This window comes from Tenrec ecaudatus, chromosome 2 (genome assembly GCF_050624435.1).
Source record: "Tenrec ecaudatus isolate mTenEca1 chromosome 2, mTenEca1.hap1, whole genome shotgun sequence".
NCBI classification, from domain to species: Eukaryota; Metazoa; Chordata; class Mammalia; order Afrosoricida; family Tenrecidae; genus Tenrec; species Tenrec ecaudatus.
Window position 1 is genome coordinate 250272535 of NC_134531.1, and position 27608 is coordinate 250300142.

At 42.5% G+C, this 27608-nt stretch overlaps 1 protein-coding gene across 1 annotated transcript in view; it reads right to left on the minus strand.

Annotated features, from left to right (window-relative positions):
• CMSS1 (cms1 ribosomal small subunit homolog) overlaps positions 1-27608 on the minus strand; it is a 452794-nt gene that overhangs the window by 18529 nt on the left and 406657 nt on the right. Inside the window, exons 3-5 of the mRNA XM_075542419.1 lie at positions 23934-24005; positions 22018-22147; positions 336-395 (exon numbers count right to left, since the gene is read on the minus strand). Of these exons, the coding sequence (XP_075398534.1) occupies positions 336-395; positions 22018-22147; positions 23934-24005 (262 nt within the window). The remainder of the gene's footprint in view (positions 1-335; positions 396-22017; positions 22148-23933; positions 24006-27608) is intronic.

Below are 27608 nucleotides of genomic sequence, written 5' to 3' on the forward strand. Positions count from 1 at the left end.
ATCACATGACCCAACTCCTTTATTTTTGAGATAACAAAAATCCAAGCCTAGGGAGTGAGAACTCAGTGATGTGTCTTAGGCCAAACAGCAAATCAGTGGTGGCCCTGTGACTGAGATGCGAGACCAATGCTTCTCACTGCTAAACACGAAAATATGAGAAATGATTAATATCAAGATGGAGCTAAAAAAAGCTTCCATTTAAGATTGATTTTAAAGGTAAACATTTTATTTTAAATGTAGTTAGAAAATTTTATTTTAAAGCTATAGACCCTTATTTTTTTAAGAGTATAATTAGAATGGTTGAATAATTTTTTTTTTAATCAGTGTTTACTTACTTTCCTTCAGGTAGGACGAAAGACTGTGAGTCAAGTCATTGGCTTTGAGGAAACAGGAGTCTAGAAATATGAAAATCATTTTGTTGATAATTTTTCAAGCATACACACACATACACAAAAAATAGATTACATGTGGAAAATGTATTTTTGGTTAAGTTTTTAAAACATTAGTGAGAGAGGAACTTATGACATATTTTGAAGTGCTGTGTAGTATTTTGAGATGTCCTGGTGGTGTTCTGGTCATCTGTTTTGGTTTGCGACCAGCAGGGTTGGCAGTTCAAAACCACCAGCAACTACTTGGGAGAAAGACTCGACTTTCTACTCCTGTAAACAGTTACAGTCTCAAAAATCCAGGGGGGGTTGCTATGAGTCAGCAAAGACTTGTTAGCATGAGAATGAGCCTAGTATTTTAAAATAACAGAACCCTCTACTGAGCTGCCCGTAATTTCTTAGAATAACACAACACCTCTATTTGTCAACTCCATGGACTATATAAAGGAGAAGTTTAAATCTTTGAAACAAGTCTATGAAGAGGTGCTAAAAATCATGAACTACCACAGAAATATAAACTAAAATAGCTATGAGACAATACTTTATGTTCTCATTAGAAGAGCCAAAATGGGCAGGATGTTTAATACCAAGGTTTGTTCAGAAAGAAGGGTGGAAGAAACTCTTCTGAACTGTAGTTGGAAATGTATGCAGGTCTAGCTATTTCGGAAAGTGTTTAGTAGAATTAAAATGTATACGCCTACCTACGGTAATTTCATTGTTGGGTAAATAATGCAAAGAATTAGTGTGTAGTTTATTAGGGGCACACAAATAACGATTGATCCTGGCATGAGTTATAGTGAGGGCTAGAAGAAAGTGAGGTCATGTATGGGAAAATTGATTAGTAATATGTGGTAGATGGAAACAATGGATATTATGTAGCCCTTAGAAGCAGTGAACTGAAACAAACAAAAATAAAAACAAAACAGTGTTCAAGGAGGAAAGAAACAGAAGGAGAGCTTCAGCATAAACCACTTAGATTAATGTAAAACCTGCACATGCAACAACGTGATACACTTCAAAAGCATACGAACATTAAAAACAGATCCACATGTTAAAGGAAATGCTTACAGAGAAAGGAAACAGGGGCATACGGACTGGGAAAGAATGACAGTAATATTACAAAAATACAACACAGCAAGAACGTGAGAGGCCCAATGATGATCAGTCTAGCAACTTTGTGGTGTGATCAACTTTGTATTTGAGATTTGAAAACAAACCAGCATCATGTTTTACCACACTGATTCTTTCTTAAAGAAAAGGTGTATTCATAAACACAGCAGGGTGCTAAGAAGACAAGTGGCCCTAAAGGAAATGAAATTCCTACTGGGACCCAGCACATATAACTTACAGTATGTCCGTTACTTCAAAGGTGTTGCCCCTATGCCTTGTGGAGCCAGTCTTTGACGGGCGTTAGAACTGACTGCCCAGCCCTGGGTATGAGCAGAATAACCTTGAGTACTTTCCAAAAGTGTGCTGGGCAGTGAGTCACAATCCCTTAGGGTGGGTCTGGGAATCTGGCTTTTTAAAACGTGCCTTGGTGATTCGGGTGCAGCTGGCCTGTAGGCATTCAGGAACTACAGATCAAAGCCATACGAGAGCGCACAAGAGGAGAGCTGAGAGTCTAATTAGTTGCAAGCAACTCTTGCCTAGAAACCCTAATTAAGTGCCCATGTGTAAGACATTAACAATGTACAGTGCACCATATTAATTGAAAAGACATGTTCCTGCCCAAAGACACAAAAAACCTCAAACACAAACCAAGTTAGACATTTGGAAAACAAAATAGCTGTAATATTTTATTATTTATACCCACCTTTTATTTATGTCAGCCCCGAATCGGTTTCACATAACCAGTTGTATTTCCCTCAACTAGCATGGACTGTGTCTCTGTCCTTAGGCTCATCTCTAGAGGGATGGAGCCTTTTCTCCTAAACTTTCCTACGGGTCTCCGAATGGCCTAATATCCCAGTTGGAGGAGCTAGCTAGCCCTCTTCCTCCTGGCTATGAATATCTCTAATCTACTTTTCTTCCCCTGCCATCCCAATTCACAGAGGGGCCCTGGGGGCAGGTGTAGTGGTCATACAGTGGGCTGCTAACTGCTGCTAATGGCAAGGTCAGTAGTTTGAAACCACTGGCTGTGGCTCAGGAGAAAGATTAGGCTGGCAACTCTCCTGAAGAGGTCCAGTCTCAGAAAGTCACCAGGGCAGTTCTAGCCTGCCTTCTAGGATCACAATGAGTCAATTAGATGGCAGGGAGTTTGGTTTTGGTTACACCAACTGATGACCATACTATTCTTTTTTTTTTCTTTGACATTTTATTAGGGACTCATACAACTCTTATCACAATCCATACATATATCAATTGCATAAAGCACATCTCTACATTCCCTGCCCCAATCATTTTCAAAGCATTTGCTCTCCACTTAAGCCCTTTGCATCAGGTCCTCTTTTTTCCCTTCCCTCCCCACTCCCCCCTCCCTCATGAGCCCTTGATAATTTATAAATTATTTTGTCATATCTTGCCCTATCCAGCATCTCCCTTTACCCCTTTTTCTGTTGTCCATCCCCCGACCATACTGTTCTTGCCCATTGAACTCTAATATAACAATAATATAACATAGACTCTTGGTAGAACTGAAATGACATCTTAACATTTTCTTCAGACTGAGGGGCTGGCCCCAATCCCAACCACATGGACACCTGCCCCTCCCCAGAGAAGAATTTATTTCAGAGGACAGCACAGGAGTAGATGAAGGGGGAGGGGGAGAGAATGGAGCGCATCCTGGCCCACCAGGCTTTGAGGATGACGTTCCCACTCAGAACAGCCTATCCACAGAAAGGACCATTAGGCCGGTCCCAATATGAGACACAATGTCCCTTGCTGACCCATAGTCCTACAGGGGACAACACTTGAGACACAGTATGGGAAATGTGCCCGATTAATTCTGCCACACCAAGGCAAAACACGAAGGGGGTGCAACAGAACAGCAAGGGAACAGAGCGGCAAGGTCCCCAGGGAATGCCGAGGGTGGACTCTGGGGCCAGGGCTTGATGCCCCAACAGACTGGACATGAAAACACTCCTAAAGGCCAACAAACAGTCCTTGACCTAACTATGAGCTTTTCTTTCTTGTTTTGTTTTGTTGTTTGTTTGCTATTGTTGTTGTTTTGTTGTATATTGTTGCTTGGTTTTGCTCTGTCTTATTTTTTTGCATGGTATTATCTCTGCAGGTCTGTCTAAATAAGATAGGCTGGATGAATAATCTGGAGGAGAAAACAACAGAACTGACAGTTCCGGGGGGACATGGGAGAAGGGGAGGTGGGAGGAAAGGTATTGGTGTTAACAAACCCAGGGACAAGAGAACAACAAATGGTCCAAACGGTGATGAGGAGGGTGTAGGAGGCCTGGTGGGGAGTGATCAAGGGTAATGTAACCAAGAGGAATTACTGATGCCCAAATGAATTACTGAAACCCAAATGAAGACTGAGCATGACAGTGCGACAAGAGGAAAGTAAAAGAAAATAAGAGGAAAGAGCTAGGAGGCAAAGGGCATTTACAGAGGTCTAAGTAAAGGCATGTACACATGTAAATATATCTATATATGATGGGGAAATAGATCTATGTGCATATATTTATAGGTTTAGTATTAAGGTAGCAGATGGACATTGGGCCTACACTCAAGTACTCCCTCAATGCAAGAATACTTTCTTCTATTAAATTGGCATTCTATGATGCTCACTTTCCTTACACAACCGCTGAAGACAAAGCGGGTAAATAAGCAAATGTGGTGAAGACAGCAGATGCTGCCCGGTTATGAAAAGATACAGCGTCTGGGGTCTTAAAGGCTTGAAGGTAAACAAGCGGCCATCTAGCTGAGAAGCAACAAAGCCCACATGGAAGAAGCACACCAGCCTGTGCGATCACGAGGTGTCGAAGGGATCAGGTATCAGGCATCAAGGAACAAAAAATCATATCATTGTGAATGAGGGGGGAATTGCAGAGTGGAGACCTAAAGCCCATTTGTAGGCCACTGGGCATTCCCTTACAGAAGGGTATTGTGGGGGAGACAAGCCAGTCAGGGTGCAATGTAGCAATGTTGAAATGTACAACTTTCCTCTAGTTCCTAAATACTTCCTCCTCCTCAACTATCATGATCCCAATTCTACCTTAAAAATCTGGCTAGACCAGAGGATGTACACTGATACAGATAGGAACTGGAAACACAGGGAATCCAGGGGAGATGATCCCTTCAGGACCAGTGGTGTGAGTGGTGATAATGGGAGGGTAGAGAGAGAGTGGGTTGGAAAGGGGGAAACAATTACAAGGATCTACATGTGACCTCCTCCCTGGGGGATGGACAACAGAAGAATGGGTGAGGGGAGACGTCAGACAGGGAAATATATGACAAAATAATAATTTATAAATTATCAAGGGTTCATGAAGGAGGGGGGATCAGGGAGGGAGGGGAATGAGCTGATCCCAGGAGTTTAGGTGGAGAGCAAATGTTTTGAGAATGATGAGGGCAATGAATGTACAAATGTGCTTTACATGATTGATGTATGTGTGTATGGTGATGAGAATTGTATGAGCCCCTAATAAAACGATTAAAAAAAAAGAGCAAATTGAGGCTGTTTGGTTTTGGCTTTGATGATGTGTCAGGCTGGTCAGGCTGTTTCCCACGTCTTTTCTCTTTGATGCATATGCTGAATTAAATTTTGTTTTTTCCTCACTATTTAAAAAAAAGAGTTGTATTAGCCCCCAATAAAATGATTAAAAAGAAAAAAAGAGAAAAACTCCATTTTCTTCAGACCTTTGACTTCCTGTAATGCTAGAGAGCAAAGGCATCTCATGGTGCTCCACGAACTCACAGACCGAAATCATCCCTGGTTGCACAAATGGTTAAATGTTCTACTACTACCCAAATGTTTGGCAGTTCAAACCCACACAGAGGCACCTCTGGAAAGAGATTGGCGGCAGGGTTTGGGGAGAGGGTACAGGTATGTCTGTGTAGAGATTTGGGGTGGGGTTTGGGGAGATGGTACAGGTATGTCTGTGTAGAGATTGGGGTGGGTTTGGGGAGGGGGTAAAGGTATGTCTGTGTGTGTTGGGGGTGGGGGATGTCTGTTTTTGAAAGGCCACAGCAGTGAAATCCTTTTGGAGCAGTTCTCTGCTCTGTACACGTTGGGTCCGCTTGAGTTGGAATTGATTTTACAGCAACTAACAACAGTGGTCACATTTACTCACACATTCTCATTAAGTTGAAAGTACACCCCTACAAAGAATTAGAGAGGAAAACTGACCATTGAATCACAGTAGAGCTTCTAGTTCAGCTTAGAAGAGTTTTTATTATTAACTAGATTTCAGAGCAGTTGGGAGATAGCACGCCACCAAAAGATCTCGTGTGATGAGAGGGGTACTTTGAAACTGCTGTTAAGAGTTGTCTGTGTTCCATATGTAAATATATTTATGATTATGGGGGAAATAGACCTATGTGCATATATTTATAGGTTCAGTAGTAGGGTAGCAGGTGGACATTGGGTCTCCTCATGCGCACTCCTTCAATACAAGAGCACCTTGCTCAGCCAAACGGTCATTGCATGATACCCACCTTCCCGACATGATCGTGGAAATGTGTGTATAAGCAAACGTGGTAAAGAAAGCTGATGGTGCCTGGCTATGAAAAAGATATAGCGTCTCGGGTCTTAAAGGCTTGAAGAGAAACAAGCAGCCATCTAACTCGGAAGCAACAAAGCCCACAGAGAAGAAGCACACAAGCCTAAGTGAACATGAGCTATTGAAGAGATCAGGTAGCAGACACCAAAGAACAAAATCCATCATTGTGTGATCACCTTCCCCACATAAATGCTGAAGACGAATGTGTGCATAAGTTAGTGTGGTGAAGAAGGCTGGTGGTGCCCAGCTATTGAGAGATCTAGCGTCTGGGGACTTAAAGGCTTGAAAGCAAACAAGCGGCCATCTAGGCCAGAAGCAACAAAGCCCACGTGGAAGCAGCACACCAACATGTGTGATCATGAAGGGCCGAGAGGACCAGGTTTCAAACAACAAAGGTGGGGGGAAAAATTATATCATCGTAAATGAGGGGAATGCATGATGGGGACCCAATGCCCATCTGTAGACAATTGGACATCCCTTGCAGAGGCAGAGTGGGGAGGAGATGAGTCACTCAGGGTTCAGTGTAGCAATAATGAAACTCGCAACCTTCCTCTAGTTCCTGAACGCTTCCCCCTCCTTCTTCCCCCCCCCCCCTCCGGCCCACGATCATGATCCCAATTCTACCTTGCAAACCTGGTTAGACCAGAGGATGCACTGCAGTACAGTTGGGATCTGGAAACACAGGCAATCTAGGACAGATGAACCCCTCAGGACCAACGGTGAGAGTGGCAATACCGGGAGAGAAGAGCTGGTAGAAAAGGGGAACTGATCTCGGGGATCTACATATAACCTCCTCTCTGGGGGATGGGTAACAGGAAAGTGGGTGAAGGGAGACACTGGGCAGTGTAAGATAAGATAAAATAATAATTTATAAATTATTAAGGGTTCATGAGGGAGGGAGGAGCGGAGAAGGAGGGAGAGGGAAAAAAGGAAAATGAGCTGATTCCAGGAACCCAAGTGGAAGGCGAATTTTGAGAATGATGAGGGCAATGCATGTATAAGGGTGCTTTATTCAATTGATGTATGTATGGATTGTGATAAGAGTTGTATGAGCCCCAATAAAATGATTTAAAAAAAAAGAGTTGTCTGTGTTCTTTTTTCCACTTCTTCAAAGTGTTACCTGTTTTCCTTTTTGCAGGTAAGGAGGGTATTGTAGATTTTTGTAATAAGCCCTTTGTCTGTTGTGTCTTTGCTAAAAATCCTCTCCCAGTCTGTGGGCTGCCTTGTTACCCTCTTGGTAGTCTTTTGATGCACACAGGTGCTTTATCCTTAGTAAATCCCATTTGTCGATTTCAGATTCCCCTGCGTGTGTACCCTGCCCTATTGCAGTGAGCCTTTGTATTCCCTGGGCCAAGGTTCTTAGGTTTGTCCCGATTCCTTCGCTAATGGTCCTGATGGTTTGTGGTTTTACTTCTAGGTCCGTGACCCACCTTGAGTTTGTTCTTGTGCATGGGGTGAGGTAGACATCCTGTTTCACTTTTCTACATGTGGATTTCCATTGTTTCCAGCACCACTTGTTAAATAGGGCATTGCCCTCCCAGTTGATGCTTCTGGGGCTCTTGTCAAAGATCAGTTGTCTGTATGCTGATGGTTTTATTTCTGGATTTTCTACTCTTTTCCATTGGTCTGTGTATCTGTCATTATGCCACTACCACACTGTTTTGAGCACTGTGGCTTCATAGTAGGTGTGAAAGTCAGGTAAAGCAAGCCCTCCTACTATGCTCTTCTTCTTGAGATCTCTGCTAATTCTGGGCTTCTTCCCTCTCCATATGAAATTAGTGGTCAGTTTTTTCCAATTCTCTGAAGAAGATTGTTGGTATTGGAATCAGATAGCATTCAACTAATAAAGTGCCCTGGGTAGGATAGACATCTTTACTATATTGAGTCTTCCAATCCAAGGTGTCAAAGGGATCCAGTTTCAGGCATCAAAGAATGAAAAATCATATCACTGTGTGCTCGCCTTCCTGATGCGATCACGGAGGACAAATGGTGGCATAAGCAAGTGTGGTGAAGAAAGCTGATGCTGCCCGGCTATCAAAAGATATAGCATCTGGAGTCTTAAAGGCTTGAGGGTTAACAAGTGGCCATCTAGCTCAGAAGCATCAAAGCCCACATGGAAGAAGCACACCAGCCTGTGTGATCACGAGGTATAGAAGGGATCAGGTATCAAGCATCAAAAATCACATCATTGTGAATGAGGGGGAGTGCAAAGTGGGGACCCAAAGGCCATTTGTGGACAACTGAACATCCCCTTACAGAAGGGCCTTGGGGAGGAAACGAGCCGGTTAGGGGGCAGTGTAGCAACGAATGAAACAGACAACTTTCCTCTAGTTCTTAAATGCTTCCCCCACGCCATGATCCCAAGTCTACCTTACAAATCCAGCTGGACTGGAGGATGTACACTGGTACAGATGGGAACTGGAAACACAGGGAATACAGGACAGATGAACCCTTCAGGTCCAGTGCTGAGAGGGTGGAGGGAAGGAGGGGTGGAAAAGGGTAACCAATTACAAGGATCTACATATAACCTCCTCTCTGGAGGTTGGTCAACAGAAAAGTAGGTGAAGGGAGATATTGGACAAGGTAAGGTATTACAGAATAATAATAATGACTTGCAAATTATCCAGGGTTCATGAGAGACGGGGGGAAAGGGGAGGGAGGAGAAAAACTGAGGAGCAGATGCCAGGGGCTTAAGTAGAAAACAGATGTTTTGAGAATGATGACGGTAACAATGTAGAAAGTGCTTACCACAATGGGTGTATGTATGGATTGTGATAAGTGTTGTATGAGCCTCCAATAAAATGATTAAAACAAAAAAAAAAGAATTGTCTGGGCTCAGTAAGCCGAAAATCCAGATCTCACTCATGTGGAAATGCACTCCTTCAATTCCCTAATGGATATTCTTGGAGAAGAGGCAGACAAGGCTACATATGTCTCCAAACCCAATGTTTTTCAAAAGCACATCACAAAGGAATAAAAAAAATTTAGGGAACAGACTGGTTTTCAGCTTTTCAAAAGTATGAAATGGAAAAGGAACGCAAGCTACCTTTGACCTGTTCTAAAGGCAGGATGAGATGTCCTGTGTGATCTAGAAACAGTTCACCTAAAGCAGTGGGACCCAAAGTTTGTGTGGTTTAATGCTATAGCATCTCTTTTCTTCCATTGTAGTCTCAGAAGAGTTATAGGATGTAGCATAACTGAATAAATAGAGCAGGTATAAGATTTTTTTCAATATCTTTTGCATAATTATAGGTACTTGATGGCAGTGATTCTCAAACTCTAGTGAGCTTAAGGAGACTTGCTAACCAGGCTGAATTCAGCCCCTATTTCTAGATCGTCTGTATGGAAAAGGCTGGGCTGGGATAGAAACACTACTCTAAAGCCAGAAACATGACTTGGGATTCATGATTGAAAACAACAGCAGGGGAAGATGGCGACGGAGTGACACACACCAGAGGGACTCCGCAGAATCCAGCCCAGGAGAGTTGCTCAGAGTGAAATTCGACGCCACTGGATCGCAGGAGGTGCATCATAAAGATAAGTAGGCACAGATCCACGGGGTTTTGAGGGGCTGGGGGCTTCTGGCTTACCTCAGTGGAAGCCGGCTGGGGCTCGACCCTAGTCCAGCTGCCAGATCTGCCCAAGCCAGGACCATTTGGAGCCCGTAGCAGGGCTTGGTCTCGCACAGCCACAGTTTTCCCCTATCTGCCTCAGGGCAGGGACAGGACGCTTGCGGCTCCACTGGCAGGGATCAGGGTTAAGCTACATTGTTGCTTCTGTTTGCGTCTCTGCTTTATATTCCCACACAGCCTTGGAGGGCTGCTCAGGGGCTTTTTCAAGGCACAGCCGCACAGCCGCAGCGGCCGCGTGGTCTGAGCAGGGACTAAACCTAAACCCCCACAGCTCCATAGGCAGGGATCAAGCTTCAGCTACACTGCGGCATCTGTTAACATCTCTGCTCTCTGTCCCCCCACTTTTCTGGGGGCTGCTCAGCAGTTTTCTTGCGACCCTTCTTGGGGCTCAGCTGCAGACTACCGCTGGGGTTTAGGGCAGGGAGTAAGCCCTTTCAGATCCACAGGCAGGGAGTGGGACTCAGCTACATAGTTTCTTTTGCTTCCCTTTACCCCTGCACAGCCTAGTCTCACATTTTCATTCCCGCCCCCCCTTGTTCCTGCCCTGCTCTCTCACACTCCATTGCAGACTTACAGGGCACTCCCATTGCCCTAGGGCATTTGCGCCTGGGTCACTCCCAGCTAGGTGAGCTCCACCCTGCATAGATAACCCAAGGCTAGGGAAAGGCCTGCTTGCTCTCCAGGGGATACTCCTCAGACTTCTCACCAGGGAGTTCCTGCCTGTGTACCTGGGGATATAAGGCAGCCCTGGCAACACTTATCAATATTCAAACCAATAGCGGGAACTTCAGCACAGCCTCTGCATCACTGGGGCAGGCAGTCGACCTGGCATCTGGGGCACTCCCCTGATAGGGAAGCTACAGGAAGATAAAGTGGTAGGTTAATCCCATAGCAAAATCAGCTGTAGGCAGACCGAAGAAGCATTCCTATAAGTATTCCAGAGAGAGACTAGAAAATGGCACCTGGTCCCTCAAAAACAACTCAACGCAAACAGCCATCACCCACAACGACCTCAACGAAAAAACAGGAGAAACAAAAGACGAAGGCAGAAGATGTCCTGAACACAGCAACATACATAGAAGAAGCAGACATTGAGATGCCATACAAAGAAGCTCTCAGAATGCTGATTGGAGCCATGCAGGATATGAGGGAAACAATACAGAAAAAGGATGAAGGGATAGAGGAGATAAAAGACATACACCAAAGGGAAATATAGGAGCTTAAGGAGCAGAAAACGAAAAACAATAGCAAAATCGTGTTCCTTGAGAATCGATTGGAGGAATCAGAGAACCGCATCAGTGTCGTGGAGGACAGCCAAGCAGGCTTTAATAAACGTGCACAAAAATCTAATAAGCGCATCAGAGAAGCCGAAGAAAACCTGAGAGCAATGTCTGATGCTATGAAGCGGAACAACATTAGAATTATTGGCCTACCGGAGGAAGACACAACAAAGAAGTCATCTGCAACAATAGCGAGAGAATTCTTGGAGGAAAATTTCAGCAGCCTAATGAATTAAAACCAAGCAACCATCCAGGAGGCTAAAAGAACACCAGCATGACGGGACCCCAAGAAGAAATCACCAAGGCACATAATAGTTAAACTATCCAACTTTGAGTAAAAGGAGAAAATCATGAGAGCAGCTAGGGAAAAGCAAGCAAACACATATAAAGGTTCCCACATAAGGATATGCTCAGACCTATCAGCAGAAAGTATGAAAAAAAGGAGAGAGTGGAGTAACATATTCCAAAAATTGAAAGAAAACAACGCAAATCCAAGAATACTCTACCCAGCCAAATTATCGATCAAGGTCGATGGAGAAAAGTCTTCCCAGACAAGGAAAAACTCAAAAAATATGTTACAACAAACCCAGCCTAACAAAAGATCCTCGCCGATTCAGTATGGGCAGAAGAACAACACTCACCAAGCACAAATAAGAGACCAACACATAGAACAACCTCACCCAGAGCACAACAAAGAGAAAACAGACCCCAAGATAGCAATGGCTTAAGGATGGAAAGAAATCAAGAATGATACACACACTAATGAGAAAGGAAAGTAGGAAAACTCCCAACACAAAAGGTATAAAATGGCATCACAGAGTCCGCACATGGAGAGAATAACCCTGAATATCAATGGCCTGAACTCAGGCATTAAAAGACTGAGACTAGCAGAATGGCTTAGAAAACACAACCCATCAATTTGCTGCCTACAGGAGACACATCTCAAGGCTACAGACAAAAATAGGCTGAGAATCAAAGGCTGGAGAAGGACCTACCAAGCAAACAGCAATACAAAAAAAGTAGGGGTTGCAATCCTTATCTCAGATAAAATTGACCTCAAAGGGCAAACCATAAAAAGAGATAAGGAGGGACACTATATAATGCTCAAGGGAATGATAGACAATGAACCACTAAGCATTGTAAACATATATTCCCCGAATGAGAGACCAACTCAATACGTCAACCAAGCACTCCAAAAGATTAAGAAAGAAATCACAGACTCGACAATTATAGTGGGCGATTTCAACGCACCACTCACTGAGAAAGATAGATCACAGGGAAAGAAACGCAACAAGGAGACTAGAGAACTAAACTCCACAATTAGACAATTTGACCTAATAGATATTTACAGAGCTTTTCATCCAAATATAAAAAATTTCACATTCTTTTCAAGTCCCCATGGCACATATTCGAAGATAGACCACATGCTGGGGCATAAGGCAAATCTACATAAATTTAAGCACATTGAAATAATACAGACTTCTCTCTCTGACCACCGTGCCATAAGACTGGAAATCAACAAAAGGAAGACAAAGAAAATAAGAGCAAATAATTGGAGAATGAATAACTCTCTACTGCAAAAGGAGGGCATACTGGTCCAGATCAGAGACGAAATCAGGAAATTTCTAGAAACCAACGAAAATGAGAACACGACATACCAAAACTTATGGGACACAGCAAAGGCAGTCATCAGAGGAAGGTTCATAGCAATACAAGCACCCCTAAGAAAAGAAGAGAGACTCATGACGGATACACTGACGCAAAATTTACAAAAACTAGAGCTGAGTCAGCAGGACAACCCTACTAATAGCAAAATAAAAGGAATTATAAAAATCAGGGCTGAGATTCAGGAGAGGGAAAATAAAAAAACTATGGAAAAAATTAATATCGCTAAAAGTTGGTTCTTTGAAAGGATAAACAGGATCGATAGACCATTGGCAAACCTAACCAAAGAAAGGAGGGAACAAATCTCAATAGCAAGAATAAGGGATGAAAGAGGGGTCATTACAACAGACCCTAATGAAATCAAAAGGATAGTTACACAATACTATAAAGGATTGTACTCCAATGAATTCAACAATTTGGAAGACATGGACAAATTCCTGGAAAAACAATCCCTCCCTAGACTCTCCTCGGTGGACATCCAGAATCTCAACACACCCATAGCAATAGAAGAAATAGAAAAGGTTATCAAGGGATTACCAACAAAAAAATCCCCTGCACCAGATGGATACACTGCAGAATTATATCAAGCATTCAGGGAAGAACTAATACCAATCCTACACAAACTTTTCCAGAACATAGAAAAAGATGGCAAACTCCCAAACTGCTTCTATGAAGTTAGTATAACTCTGATACCCAAACCGGGCAAGGATCCCACAAGAATCGAGAACTACAGACCGATATCCCTAATGAACATTGATGCAAAAATCCTTAACAAAATACTAGCCAACAGAATACAAAAGTATATAAAAAAATAATTCAGGTTCGTCTCCTGGCTGGCTCGCCAAAAAAAAATCCACCATGACCAAGTGGGATTCATACCAGGGATGCAGGGATGGTTCAACATACGAAAGACCATTAGTATTATTAGTCACATTGACATGAAAAAGTATGAGAATCACATGATTATATCAAGAGACGCAGAAAAAGCATTCGACAACATTCAACACCAATTCCTGTTTAAGACACTAGCGAAGATAGGAATGGAAGGAAAGTTCCTCAAGACAATACAAGCTATATATGAAAAACCAACAGCCAAAGTCATAGTCAATGGAGAAAAGACTAACACAATCCCACTGAAAAAGGGGACCAGACAAGGATGCCCCTTGTCTCCACTCCTATTTAATATTGTGCTGGAGGTTTTAACTAACAGCATAAGGCAAAGAAGTGACATCATAGGTATTCGTCTGGGGAAGGAAGAGGTGAAACTATCGTTATTTGCAGATGATATGATTCTATATATGGAAAATCCCAAAAGTTCCACAAGGGGAGTACTGGAAGCAATAGAGGAGTTTGGCAGAGTGGCAGGATACAAGATCAACAAACAGAAGTCCATCGGACTGTTATACACATCAGATAAGACCACAGAAGAAGAGATCAAAAAGGTGGTACCCTTCACAATAGCCAAACACAAATTGAAATATCTAGGGATACACCTGACTGAAAAAACAAAAGATCTATATAGGGAAAACTATAGAACACTATTACAAGAAACTAAGAGTGACCTCAACAAATGGAAGAATATTCCATGCTCTTGGATTGGGAGACTTAATATAGTTAAGATGTCAGTTCTGCCAAAAGCACTATATAAGTTTAATGCTATCCCGATACAATTACCATCATCTTTCTTCAAAGAAATGGAAAAACTCATTACCAACTTCATATGGAGAGGGAAGAAGCCCAGAAGTAGCAGAGAACTCCTCAAGAACAAGGACACCGTGGGAGGGCTTGCTTTAACTGACTTTGGCACATACTATGCAGCCACAGTTCTCAAAACTGCTTGGTATTGGTACAATGACAGATACTCAGACCAATGGAAAAGAACTGAAAATCCAGAAATAAAAGCATCAGCATACACACAGCTGATCTTTGACAAGGGCCCCAAAAATATCAAATGAGAAGCAGATGCCCTCTTTAACAAGTGGTGCTGGAAAAAATGGATATCAACATGCAGAAAAATGAAGCAAGACCCTTATCTCACTCCATGCACAAGAATAAACTCAAGGTGGATCACAGACCTTGAAGTTAAACCCCAAACTATTAGGGCCATCAATGAGGGAATTGGGACCAACTTGAGAACTTTGGCGCAGGAAATACACAGGCTATCAGAAATAGGGAAGGACACAAACACAGAGGAGGCACAAATTGACAAATGGGATATACTGAAGATAAAACACTTGTGTACATCCAAAGAATTCACCAAGAGAGTAATAAGAGAGTCCACAGACTGGGAAAACATCTTTAGCAATGATACATCAGACGAAGGCCTTATTACTAAAATTTACAATACTCTGCTAGATTCCAAAAAGAAAAAAACCAATAGCCCACTTGAAAGGTGGGCAACGGACTTGAACAGAAGTTTCACAGGCGCAGAAATCCGAATGGCCAACAAACATATGAGAAAATGTTCCCGATCTTTAGCCATAAGAGAAATGCAAATTAAAACAACAATGAGGTACAACCTGACACCCTCAAAGGTAGCCCAATTCAAAAAATCAGAAAGCAATAAGTGTTGGAGGGGCTGTGGGGAGACAGGAACTCTCATCCACTGCTAGTGGGACTGTAAGTATGTACAGCCACTATGGAAATCAATCTGGCGATACCTAAAACAGATGGAAATAGAGTTACCATATGACCCAGCAATCCCCCTACTGGGAATATACCCTGAAGAGGCAAGAAACAAACCAAGACCAGACATCTGTGCTCCAATGTTCATTGCAGCACAGTTCACAATTGCAAGGAGTTGGAAGCAACCCAAATTTCCATCAACTGACGATTGGATTAAAAAACTGTGGTGTATACATACAATGGAGTACTACGCATCACTAAAAAGCAGTGATGAACGTATGAGGCACATAGCGGCATGGGAAGAACTGGAGGAAATCATGGTAGGCAAGGTAAGTCAGGCACAAAAGAACAAGTACAACATGAGCCCGCTGAGGTAAGAATTAAAAAATTTTTAAAAAGCAAAAGTGGAATAGGGGAAAAAGCTACTGTATACAAACATTTTAGGGGTAAAGACTGTGTAGTATGGAAGGGACCAGACCAAAACCAGGGATATACATGGTAGACAATGGTGGAGGGGGGTGGGGAAGGAAAACAAAAGGATGAATATAAGGAAGAAAAGGGGAGCGGGGGCATGGGGCATTAATCCACCCAAGGGGAGGGTATTGTTTATATCTCCACAGGGAAAGTGGGACCAGACTTCAACCCAGTGCCGCAAGGTGTGAATGCAATATCCCAGCGTGGAGGAGGGAACCAGTGGAGAGGTCTGGGAGGCTGGCCCCAGCACCATAAATTAAGTGGATTCCTGCCCCTCCCCCGAAAAGAATTTGTTCCAAAGGACGACATTGACTCTGCAGATCCGGGAGATGAACATATCTGATCAGAGCACACGGGAGCAGATGAAGGGGCAGGAGGAGAGAGTGGAACACAGCCTGGCCCACCAGGCCGTGAGGATGATGTTCCTGAGTAGAGCAGCCAGTCCACAGAGAGAACAACATGGCTGGCCCCACTATGAGAAATGATGCCAATCAGTGACTAAGGGCGATACAGGGGACTGCACCGGAGACACAGTGTGGGAGTTGCACCTGACCTGATCCCACCACACCGAGGCAAATCACTGGAGGAGTGCAGCGGAACAGCAAGGGAATGGAGTGGCAAGGTCCCCAGGGAATGCTGAAAGTGGACTTTGGGGCCAGGGCGTGATGCCCCAACCGACTGGACTGGAAAACGCTCCTAAGGGCCAGCAAACGATCCCTGAACTAACTACAAGCTTTTCTCTTGTGAACTGTTTTGTTCTGTTCTTTCTCAGTGGTTTGTTTTTGTTGTTTTGTTGTCTGGTTGTATACTGTTGCTTTGTTTTCCTCTCTCTTGTTTTCGTGCAGGTTAGTGTCTCCACAGGTCTGTCTGAATAGGACAGGCTGGATGAACTATCTGGAGGAAAAACAACGGGACCGACAGTTCCGGGGATACTTGGGGTGGGGGGGCAGGGGGGGTAAGGAAGTGGTGTTAACAAACACAGGGACAAGGGAAAAACATGGGACCCCAAATGGTAGAGGGGGGGAGTGGCAGGCCTGGTGGGGAATGATCAAGGGTAAGGTTGCTTAGAGAAGAGGTATACTCTAGCCCAGGTGGCGACGAAGCATGGTAGTAGGGCAGGAGGAAAGTCAAGGGAGATGGAGGAAAGAGCTAGGAGTCAAAGCGCATTTATGGAGGTCTAGACAAAGACATGTACATGCAAATATAGATATAGAAGGATGGGGACATAGATCTACATGTCTATATTTATAGGTTAAGTATTAAGGTGGCGGAAGGACCTTGGGCCTCTACTCAAACACTCCCTCAATGCATGGATACTTTCTTTTATATAAATTGGAACTCTATGATGCTCACTCTCCCGACACAACGGCTGGAGCCAAAGGGGGTGAACAAGTAAATGTGGTGAAGAAAGCTGATGATGCCCTGCTATCAAAAGAGATAGTGACTGGGGTCTTAAAGGCTTGATGATAAACAAGCAGCCATCTAGCTCAGAAGCAACAAAGTCCACATGGAAGAACACACCAGCCTGTGTGATCGAGTGGTCCCGAAGGGATCAGTTACCAGGCATCAAAGAACAAAAATCATATCATTGACTGCACACCTCCATGATAGGATCGCTGAAGACAAATGGGTGCATAAGCAAATGTGGTGAAGAAAGCTGATGGTGCCCGGCTATCACAAGAGATAATGCCTGGGGTCTTAAAGGCTTGAAGGTGAACAAGCGGCCATCTAGCTCAGAAGCAAAAAAGCCCAGATGGAAGAAGCACACCGGCCAGTGCAATCACGAGGTGCCAAGGGACCAGGTATAAGGCATCCTGCAAAAAAAAAAAAAAAGAAAAGATATATGTGTGTGTGTGTGTGTGTGTATGTATATATACCATATTAAATGAAGGGGGAAGTGCAGAGTGGAGACCCAAGGCCCAAGTGTCGGCCACTGGGGATCCCCTCATAGAGGGGTTTAGGAGAGGAGATGGGTCAGTCAGCGTGCAAGGTAGTACCAATGAAGAACACAGCTTTCCCCCAGATCCTGGATGCTTCCTCCCCCCAACTACCATGATCCAAATTCTACCTTGCAGGGCTGGATAGGGCAGAGGCTGTACACTGGTACATATGAGGGCTGGAGAAACAGGGAATCCAGGGTGGATGATACCTTCAGGACCAAGGTTGTGAGGGGCGATGCTGGGAGAGTGGGTTGGAAAGGGGGAACTGATTACAAGGATCCACATGTGACCTCTTCCCTGGGAGAAGGACAGCAGAGAAGGGGGGAGGGGAGTCTGGATAGGGCAAGATATGACAAAATAACGATGTATAAATTGCAAAGGGCACATGAGGGAGGGGGGAGCGGGGAAGGAGGGGGAAAAAAAGAGGACCTGATACAAAGGGCTTAAGTGGAGAGCAAATGCTTTGAGAATGATTGGGGCAGGGAATGTATGGATGTGCTTTATACAATTGATGTATGTATATGTATGGATTGTGATAAGAGTTGTATGAGTCCCTAATAAAATGCAAAAAAAGAAAAGAGGAGAAAAAAATGATTAGGGCAACGAGTGTACAGATGTGCTTTATACAATTGATGTATGTATATGTATGGACTGTGATAAGAGTTGTATGAGCCCCTAATAAATTGTTAAAAAAAAAAGAAGAAGAAGATGAGCTCCTCAGGTTGAATGGCACTCAAGGTATGATTGAGAAATAACTGCTTCCTCAATTGGACAGTCAACAATAATTATATGGATGGAGCAGGTTTTTGAGACCTTGATTGGTTCATGGGACATGACCCAAAAGGAGAAGAATCAGCTGTAAGCATCCATTACTAATCAAAACATGGAATGTACAAAGTATGAATCTAGAAAATTGGAAGTGGTAAAAAATGAAATGGAATACATAAAATGGATAGCCTACGTATTTAAGAGCTGAAATGGACTGGTATTGGCCATTTTGAATCAGGCAATCATATAGTTAGCTATGCCAGGAATGACAAATTCAACAGGAACAGGTTCACATTCATTGTCAAGAATATTTCAAAAAAGGTCAGTGCAGTCTGTGATAAGTTGATGTCTATACACCTATAAGGAAGTCCAGTTAATGCAGCTATTATTCAAATGTATGTACCAAGCATTTAAGGCCAGACCGATGATTTTTTTATCACAATTATCTGTTGTCAACAGCATAACTGGTGACTATATACATGGACCTTGGCAGATGAAATTTGTTGGTTTCTAATTAACTCTATCCATGGGAAGAGATGATGGAGAAGCTCAGTATTAGCAGACAATGTGAAACCAGGGGCAGTCTGTAAAAGAAATATCAATTTCTCATATGAAAGTTAAAGCTGAAGCTGAATCATATTATAACAAGCCTATGAGCTGAATACACCCCACCTGAATTTAGAGAATATCTCATGAGAAGATTTGACACATTGATCACAAAAGACAGAAGACCTGACTAGTTAAGGGAAAGAAGATGTGAAACCAGGACCATCATTGCTGACATTGAATGGCTCTTGGTTGAAACTGAAGAATACCAAAAAGATGCTTACTTGTGTTTTCTTGACTATGCAAAAGAATCTGCCCGTGTGGATCAAAATGAACTATGGTTAACATTGCAAAGAAGAACAAACAAATGTGTCTTGGAGGAGGAACATTTTATTGTGCTAATGGATAACCTGTTCATGGAACAAGAGGCAGTAATTCTAACAGAGCATTACTGCACGGTTTAAAATCAGGAAAGTTGTGTGTCAAGGTCATGTCCTTTCACCATATTTGTTCAATTTGTATGATGAACAAATAATTAAAATTAAACCATTTAAAGAAAAAGAAGGCACCAGAATTGGAGGAAGAATTAACCAGGAAAAAATTGAGCCTTTCTACACCTATAAAAAGTTATACATAATATTGGAAACTCATAGGAGCAGTTCAGGCCTATGTGGTAGCTATGAGTCAGAATTGACTTGATGGCACTGAGATTGAGTTTTATTTTTATTGGTGGATGACCAAGCTAGCCTACTGAAATCGAGGACGACTTGAGATACTTGCTGAAGATCAAAGATGCTAGCCTTCAGTATGTATTATAACTCGATGTAAAGAAAACAAAAATTCACCACCAATAGACAGTATCTATTGGACCAACAGATAATTAGAGGACATAGTGAAATTGTTAATGATTTCATTTTACATTTCATTTTCATTGTGCTGAATCCACAATCCACACTCATGAATGCAGCAGTCAAGAAATCAAGCGAAACATTTTATTGGGTCAGATCCCTTTATAGTGTTAAAGAGTAGAGATGTTAGTTACATCGAGGATAAGGTACAGCTGACCAAAGCCGTGGGATTTTCAATCACTCCACACATGTGAAAATTGGACAGTGAATACGAAATACTAGAGAACTGATGCACTTGAATTATAGTGTTGGCAAAGAATATTGAAAGTTTAATGAACTGCCAGAAGAACAAACACATTTGTCTTGGAGGAAGTACAGTCAGAATGCTCTTTAGAAGGTGAGGATGAAGAGAATTTGCCTCATGTACATTCAGAATTTTATCAAGAGGAGTCCCTGGAAAGGGCGGCCAGGTTTAGTAAAGTAGAGGGGCAGTGAAGGAGAGGAAGAACCTCAACGAGATAGATTGACTATGGCTGCAAAAATGAACTCAAACCAAAAAAGTGGAAGGTGATGGAGGACTGGGCAGTGCTTTGTCTGTGGTGCATGGATCTCTATGCGTTGGAATCAACTCGAAGGCATCTAACAACAAAAAGAAAAAGTATTTTGTGAGGTTTCTTGGTAGTGTTATTAAAGCAAGGATGCTTTAATATGATATGAAATAAATATATATATAATAGGTTTCTTTGGGGGGGGAAAATCCCCAGATTCCTTATCCCTCAAACCTAAATAATGGTTTGAGTGGCTTATAAAAAAAGAAGAAGATGAAAAGTGAAATTGAAATATACTTGGAACCTTTCATGAGAAGATCATCTGAAACCAACAAAATAACTAACCAAAGCAAAGCAATGGTGCTTTTGCCTCTGTTTTCCTTCTTGTGTTTGGAATTCAAGCAATACCATTTAATACTGTGATGATGGTCAAGCAACAAGCCAGAAAGAGCATACAATAGTAGAACCCCTTTGGAAAACTCGCAGTTTCTTATACAATTAAGCCTATATCTACACTGGACTCAGGAATTCCGCTGCTAGTTATTTCCACAAGAGAAATAACCACCCATTTCCAGGGAAATAGTGGATTATTATGTCAGGCTGCTAACCACAGGTAAGCAGTTCAAAGCCACCAGCACATTCATGGGAGAAAGACGAAGATTTCGACTCCCATAAAGTGTTACAGTTACAGAAAACCCACAGGGGAAGATCCATTATATTGATGATATTATGCTGATTGGACCCACTAAGGACGATGTATCAAAGACTCTAGATTCATTGGTACAATATCTACGTACAAGAGGTTGGGAAACTAACCCAACGAAGATTTCAAAAAAGGTCAGTGCAGTCTGTGATAAGTTGATGTCTATACACCTATAAGGAAGTCCAGTTAATGCAGCTATTATTCAAATGTATGTACCAAGCATTTAAGGCAAGACCGATGATTTTTTATCACAATTATCTGTTTTCAAAGGGCAAAGACTGTACAGATGTGCTTTATACAATTGATGTATGTATATGTATGAACTGTGATAAGAATTGTATGAGCCCCAATAAATTGTTAAAAAAAAAACAAACAACAGCAGGAAGGAAGGAAAAAAAACAATCAAAAAACGAAGATGCTTCTGAGTGCTAGAGTCTTGTCTACAGGGGATGAATAAATCAATGTTTCATAGTTATATGTGTAAATGTGTATTTTGGTTTTATTTTCATTGGACCCCTGAAGGTGCAGTGGTTATGCTTTGGGCTACAACCTACATGGTTGGCAGTTTGAAACCACTAGCAGCTCCACCGTGGAAGAAAGACTGGGCTTTCTCCTTCAGTAAACAATTACAGTCTCATAACCAACCCACAGGGGTTACCAGGAGCAGCACTCAGAGTTTGGTTTGGGTTTTCAGTCTTCATTAGAGATTATATTATGTTAGGGAAAAGGGGTATTGGTACATAGAAAATATATTATGACTGAGAGATGTGTAACTCTAACTAGTAAAAAGGAAAGATGAACTTGCTCTGTCCATCCCTTATCATCAGGGAAACTGTTAGCAATTGAAGAGCGATCACTTCGATGACTGCTGTCAGTGGAGGTGGGGAGAGGGGGTGTGAATAGTGGAGAAGAAGAAAACTAGTTGTTTACCTGGTAGGGTCAGTTCTTCCAATTCGATCACGGAACGACTGCTGCTAAAATAGTCCTTCAGCAATTTCTGTAGGTCTTCAGGGGCTCCTGGTTTGGGTTCTGATTTTGCAAGAATATCAGTAATTTTCTTCTAAGATATGAGGAAAAATGGGAAGATATATTAGAATGGGATTTGGTTGAGGATAGGTTGATTTAAATTGAATGTAGCATTTGTTAGTTGTCAAGTGTGAATGTGGGTCTACTTAGGTGAACTTGAAAAAAAATTGACAAATATTTTTTTGGACAAAACTATCACTTTGGAAAATGCACAGTAGAAGAGCTAAGGGGTTACTAGTAATGATTGGACCTAGGGCTTGGAGGAGAACTGAAATTCTTGTAGGCATCTCTGGACTAGGATATGACTCTGCTAAAAATGAGGAAATCTTGTTGCTATGGAACACTAGCTGATTTGCTTTTCTTGGAGGATGAATTTCTTGCCCAACCTGACTTTTGAGGTGCTGAGTCTGTCATTTTTGGGTTTCTGGGATCAGAACAGAAATTTCAGGAGTACTCAGAGCACAGGCGGCAGTGAACGGTGGTGTTTGACCTAGGCTTCTCAAGTTTTAGGAGACTGTCATAAAATAGTCTATGGGAAGTAGACCACATTTACAGGAAATAATTTACAACATCTATTTTGATTTGGACTCATTTGTGTAGCACTTCATGAATGCCTGCAGTGTAGGAACACACAATTGTTCCTTCAATTTTCAGCATAAACTTCCCTTCTCACTTCCTTCTAAGGTTTCACCAAACATCCAGAAAGCACCCTTTCCCTGTCTCCTCCCTCTCCTCCCTGCAGCCATTGCCCTTCCTTCCGCAGCATTCTCAATACTACACCACTGCCAAGATTGGTCAAGGTTTTGTCAAATGAATTAACTTAGAAATATGTCATCAGTGGGCACATGTTAATGTGACCTAAGGCAAGGCTAAACTCTCTAGGGAGAGTTCTGACCTGGAGCCACCAAGAAGTTAACACTCCTGAAAGCCATTAGTGTGCAAACTATCAAAGAGAAGTTAGTCACTTCTTTAAGGGCTTGCCAGACCTCAACCAATTTGGCATCTCTTGTCTTCCTATTTGGCCATTTGTGAGAAAAGAAAACATATGCACAGACCCTCTTAGTTTTCTAAAAGCTTGCTGTTTAAATAATTGGGTTGAGTCCATCTTCTTTCCTCTAATCCCAATCATATTTCCTCTGCTGACTGCAGCAGAGGACCTTTTTTGGCAGGGAGAGAATCACACTGCTGTTTGCGCAACTGTGGTGGAAGGCCAAAGCTAAGCATTCTTTCTCCTAGGTTGAAACATGAGACAGCTTGTGTAGGAGCAAAAGAGGCTTCCCTACGTGGACAGGCAAATGTGAAAAGGGAAGGGAGCTTAGTAGCCTGAAATTCCAAATTAGGGTCAGAAATACCTATGTTTATACTACCTTTAGCTGCTTATTATTTCCTTGTATTAGTACTCAAATGTCTAAGGTCTGAAAGACTAGACTCCATAGACTAGACTCCAAAGAAAAGGAAGGTTGGTAAGTTTCTTTTCTGGGAAATCTGATTCATGATGGTTGCACTCCAGCTCATCCCGAGTCGGAGAGGCTAGAGGACAAGATGGCAGTAGGCCCTTTCCAGAGTTGGAAACGCAAGCCTGACCATTTCGCCAGAGTGAAAACAGGGTAGATGGCAGAGAGGCTTGATGCTCCTCGAGACGGACAGAAGTCAGAAAAATAAAATAAAACAATATTTAGCGACAGCAGAAATACGGTGCTGAACCTGACAAATGTCCTTATCTCTGAAGTATTAGAATGATTGCCTTCTCAAAGTACCATGTGTACAAGTGTGAGGAAAATCCTAAGAGGCCCCACTTCATACGCAATTATTAAGATTACCTTTTTCCTCCTCTTGGTCTTTGTGGCCTCCTGCTTTGTTTCCTTTGGTTGTATCAAGAAACATTCTTTAGGCTGTGAAGAGATACAAAGAAGAAAAATTTCATCTTATATGAGATGTCAGTGAATGGTATCAATCGCTAAACGTCCCATGCCATGCATGTATTCTTCAGGATCTCCTGGTAACAGCTACAGACAAATCGCGGCAGAGACAGACACTCACTGTAGACTGTAATGCAGGGGCTGGGTTGGGAGAACACGGGGCAGACAAAAAGGACCGAGGAATTCCGGCTGGGAAGCCTGTGCACAAGTGTTGACCAGTGTAACCGTGTATATGACCATTTGCGGGAGCAGTATAAGGCACTCAAGATTAACATAGTGAACTGGGTTATAAAATCCAGGCAGAAATATATATGATTAAGATGTAATAGGATAGTCTTTGACTAGAGTGGGATTTTCCATGAATTAGTTATCTGTGATTCTGCATTTCACATCACTGTTTTTTTTTAAAATAATTTTATTAGGGGCTTATACAACTCCTATCACAATCCATACATACATCAATGTGCAAAGCACATTTGTACATTCATTGCCCTCATCATTTTCAAAGCATTTGCTCTCCACTTAAGCCCCTGGCATCAGCTCCTCATTTTTTTCTCGCTCACATCACTGTTATTTTTTAATTTTAAAATCATGCATTGTCCAAAATACAACTGTCCTTCCTCTTTTCAATAAGCATAGAAAATCTAAAACAGGATATATTTACTGACATTTTTATAAAAGCAGTTTCATCTATGGTGACTACAAAGTGAATGTTTTTGCTGATGGTCTTGGTCCACAGCACCCAGAATAATCTATTTTGTCTGTTGCCTTGCCTATTTAGTACCCTATATAGTTGAGTGCTATTTTTTAATCCCAAGGATTTTTATTTGTTCTTGATTGTAGAAAAATGGTAAAATTGGACTGAGACCTTGATTTATAAAAAAGAATGCCTCAGATTCTATATTGATTAGTCAGAAGCAGGAATACAAAATGTTTCCTGTGCTGGATCTTTCATTCAACAACTTCCAACAAGTTGCCAAGAAAGATGGAAAATGTAAAGTGAAAACATTCCGAGTTTCCCCTTAAGTTTCCAATCCAAGTGGACAAGCACTCAGCTTAAGCTAATGAGCTACTAACCAGACTGACTCTGGGTAAAATGATTACAGATGAATCTTTCTACTCAAACTTGCAGACGGCCTGCAGATTAAGAATGATGGTGGCCTGGAGCCAGGGAGAGACATAACACTACATAATTTCTTCACGACATGAAGCCAGGACTGGCAGTTTCTAGACTCCATTTCAGTTAGAGGAGCTGTAGATTCTAAAGGTTCGGGATTAAAGTAACATAGGAGAGTCCTGAAATGTGGGGCTCTCCTCTCAGTTAAAAGCAAAGCAAAGCAAACAAAAAAAAGCACCAAAAAAAAAAAAAAAAGCAAAAAGAGCAATTGCATCATAGCTAAAGAAAAGAAAGATCTTATGACCTAATTTCTTATTTAGAAAGTTAAGCTGCCTTTTGGATTCGGATATGCCAATTTGATGCTGGTACATGCCAATTAGAAGCTGGGCCAAGGACACTAATATGTCACAGAAGCTGCCAGATAGTCATAAGGGTCCAATTACAAATGAGGCCAACATTCAGCTCATGCTCCTAAGGCAAAGGCCTGGATACAATTAGTAGATCCCCTAAAGACAAACTCCAGTATCTCAATAGCAAGGTCTCGGGAAGCAGGTTTAGAAATGTGCTCTATTCTCTAATTTAGAAAATGAGCTTGCTCTCAAAGTATGCTCAACTTGCCAGCCTATGTCAGGTTTACAAAGCCAATTAACTTAAACATCACACAAATCAAATCCGGAAATGAACTCAGTTATAAGGATACACAGACTCTCCAATTATGGACGAAAAATAAAAATACAATTCTGAATCATTTATGAAGGGGTACCCCCCCCCAAAAAAAGGGGAATAAAAACTCCGCTGGGTGGAGCTTTCAGACCCCTAAGTCCAAAGTCTATTTTTGGGATTACTCGGGGACTTGTTGCTTTGCTCCCGTTGCTGCTCTGTTGTGCTCCTTTCCTGTTTCGCCCCAGTGTCAGAGGGTCAGACCCGGCACAGTTTGCGTGCTGTCCCCCATAGTGCTATGGGTCAGTGAGGTGATGCGTGTCTTGTGGTGGGGCCAGCCCTACAGTTCTTTCTGTGCATTGGCTGCTCTGAGCAGGTAGGTCGTCCTTGTTGCTTGGTGGGCCAGGGTGCAGTCTTCTCCCCGCCTCTCTCCTCCTCTCTTTTCCTTAGTTTAGTCCCGTGTGGTCGGGGGCAGGCCCAGCCCTCTCCCTGGGCTGTATCTTCAGTGCTGTCCTCTGTAGAGCATTCTTCTGGGGAGGGGCTGAACGTAGCTGGCACTGGGACGAGCCCTGCGGACCTCTCTGTTAGTTCCCTGCTTCATGCTGGCACGTTGCCTTCAAGGCTTGGCGCACCAGATTGAGGTCTGGTCCCTCTCGCCCTTTCTTGGTTGCCATCTTGCCCGAAGTCCCTGTCATTCCATTTATTTCTATGGAATGTAGCAATGGTAAGTATGCTGTCTGAAGGCCAACAGTTTCCTCAAAACATAATACATAAATAAAGGTGTCGAATGAAGAAAGAAAACACTTCATGTTCTCAGTTCTTTGCAGTGTAAAAGAAAACAAAAAGAAAGGATCGTTAAAAAGAAGAAAAGGATCTCTTATGAATGATTCTTCTGGCAAACCAATCTCAAAATTCCATTAAAATAAGAGATGAACGAAGTTAAAATGGTATGGATCTACAAAGGACCAAGAAACTACTTGCAGTGGAGAAATTTCAACAACGTTTTGGAAAGGGAAAAATGATTAAAAGTAGAAGACTTAGCCAAGGGAATGGTAGTGTCTGGAGAGGCAGAACGAACAGTAAGTTTAGTGTGTTTGACCTGCTAGACTGAAAAGGTGGAGTACTTGGAAGCATAAGATCCTAGAGACAGTGAAGAACTGAAAAGAAAGAGATTGATTGAAGGTTTACATTTAGAAAACATAGTCCCTACACCCACTCTCCCCCACCCACCCCCTCCACCCCCACTGGGCTGTGTCTCTTACCCAGGCAGTCAAGACAACTAATAAAAGCACCACTTCCTCCACCGTGTCCTTCTTGGCAGCAAACTGGGAGGGGTGGGGTAGTGGGTGCTACGAGAATCAAAAGAACTCTGGCCCAGTGGAGAGAGAGGGCAGTGATTGAGACTCATCTCCACCACCTGTCCTTGTTCCAGAATGTCTGAAGCCAGACATACATTGTAGGCAGGAGACAAGGGAATTGTTCTCTGGAAAAGCCGAATGGCAGTATGACATCCCTATGATAAAAACCCAGCTTGTTATTCTATCACTCACTCATGAAGTCTACTAATTATCAAGCCCCACTCATGCACAAAACCTTCCCATCAACAATATGACTAGATAGTTCATCAGGCATCTGAGGAAAGTCTCTAACCTAACAGAAAAAGCTAAAAGCAAGCACACAGGGAGGGAAGCCAATAAACAAAGAGCCCTGAGAAAAGAGAGATAATGAAAGATTTTATAGCTTTGAAATAAACTCCCCCCTACACAAAAAAAGTCAACTGCCATTAAGTTCATTCTGTC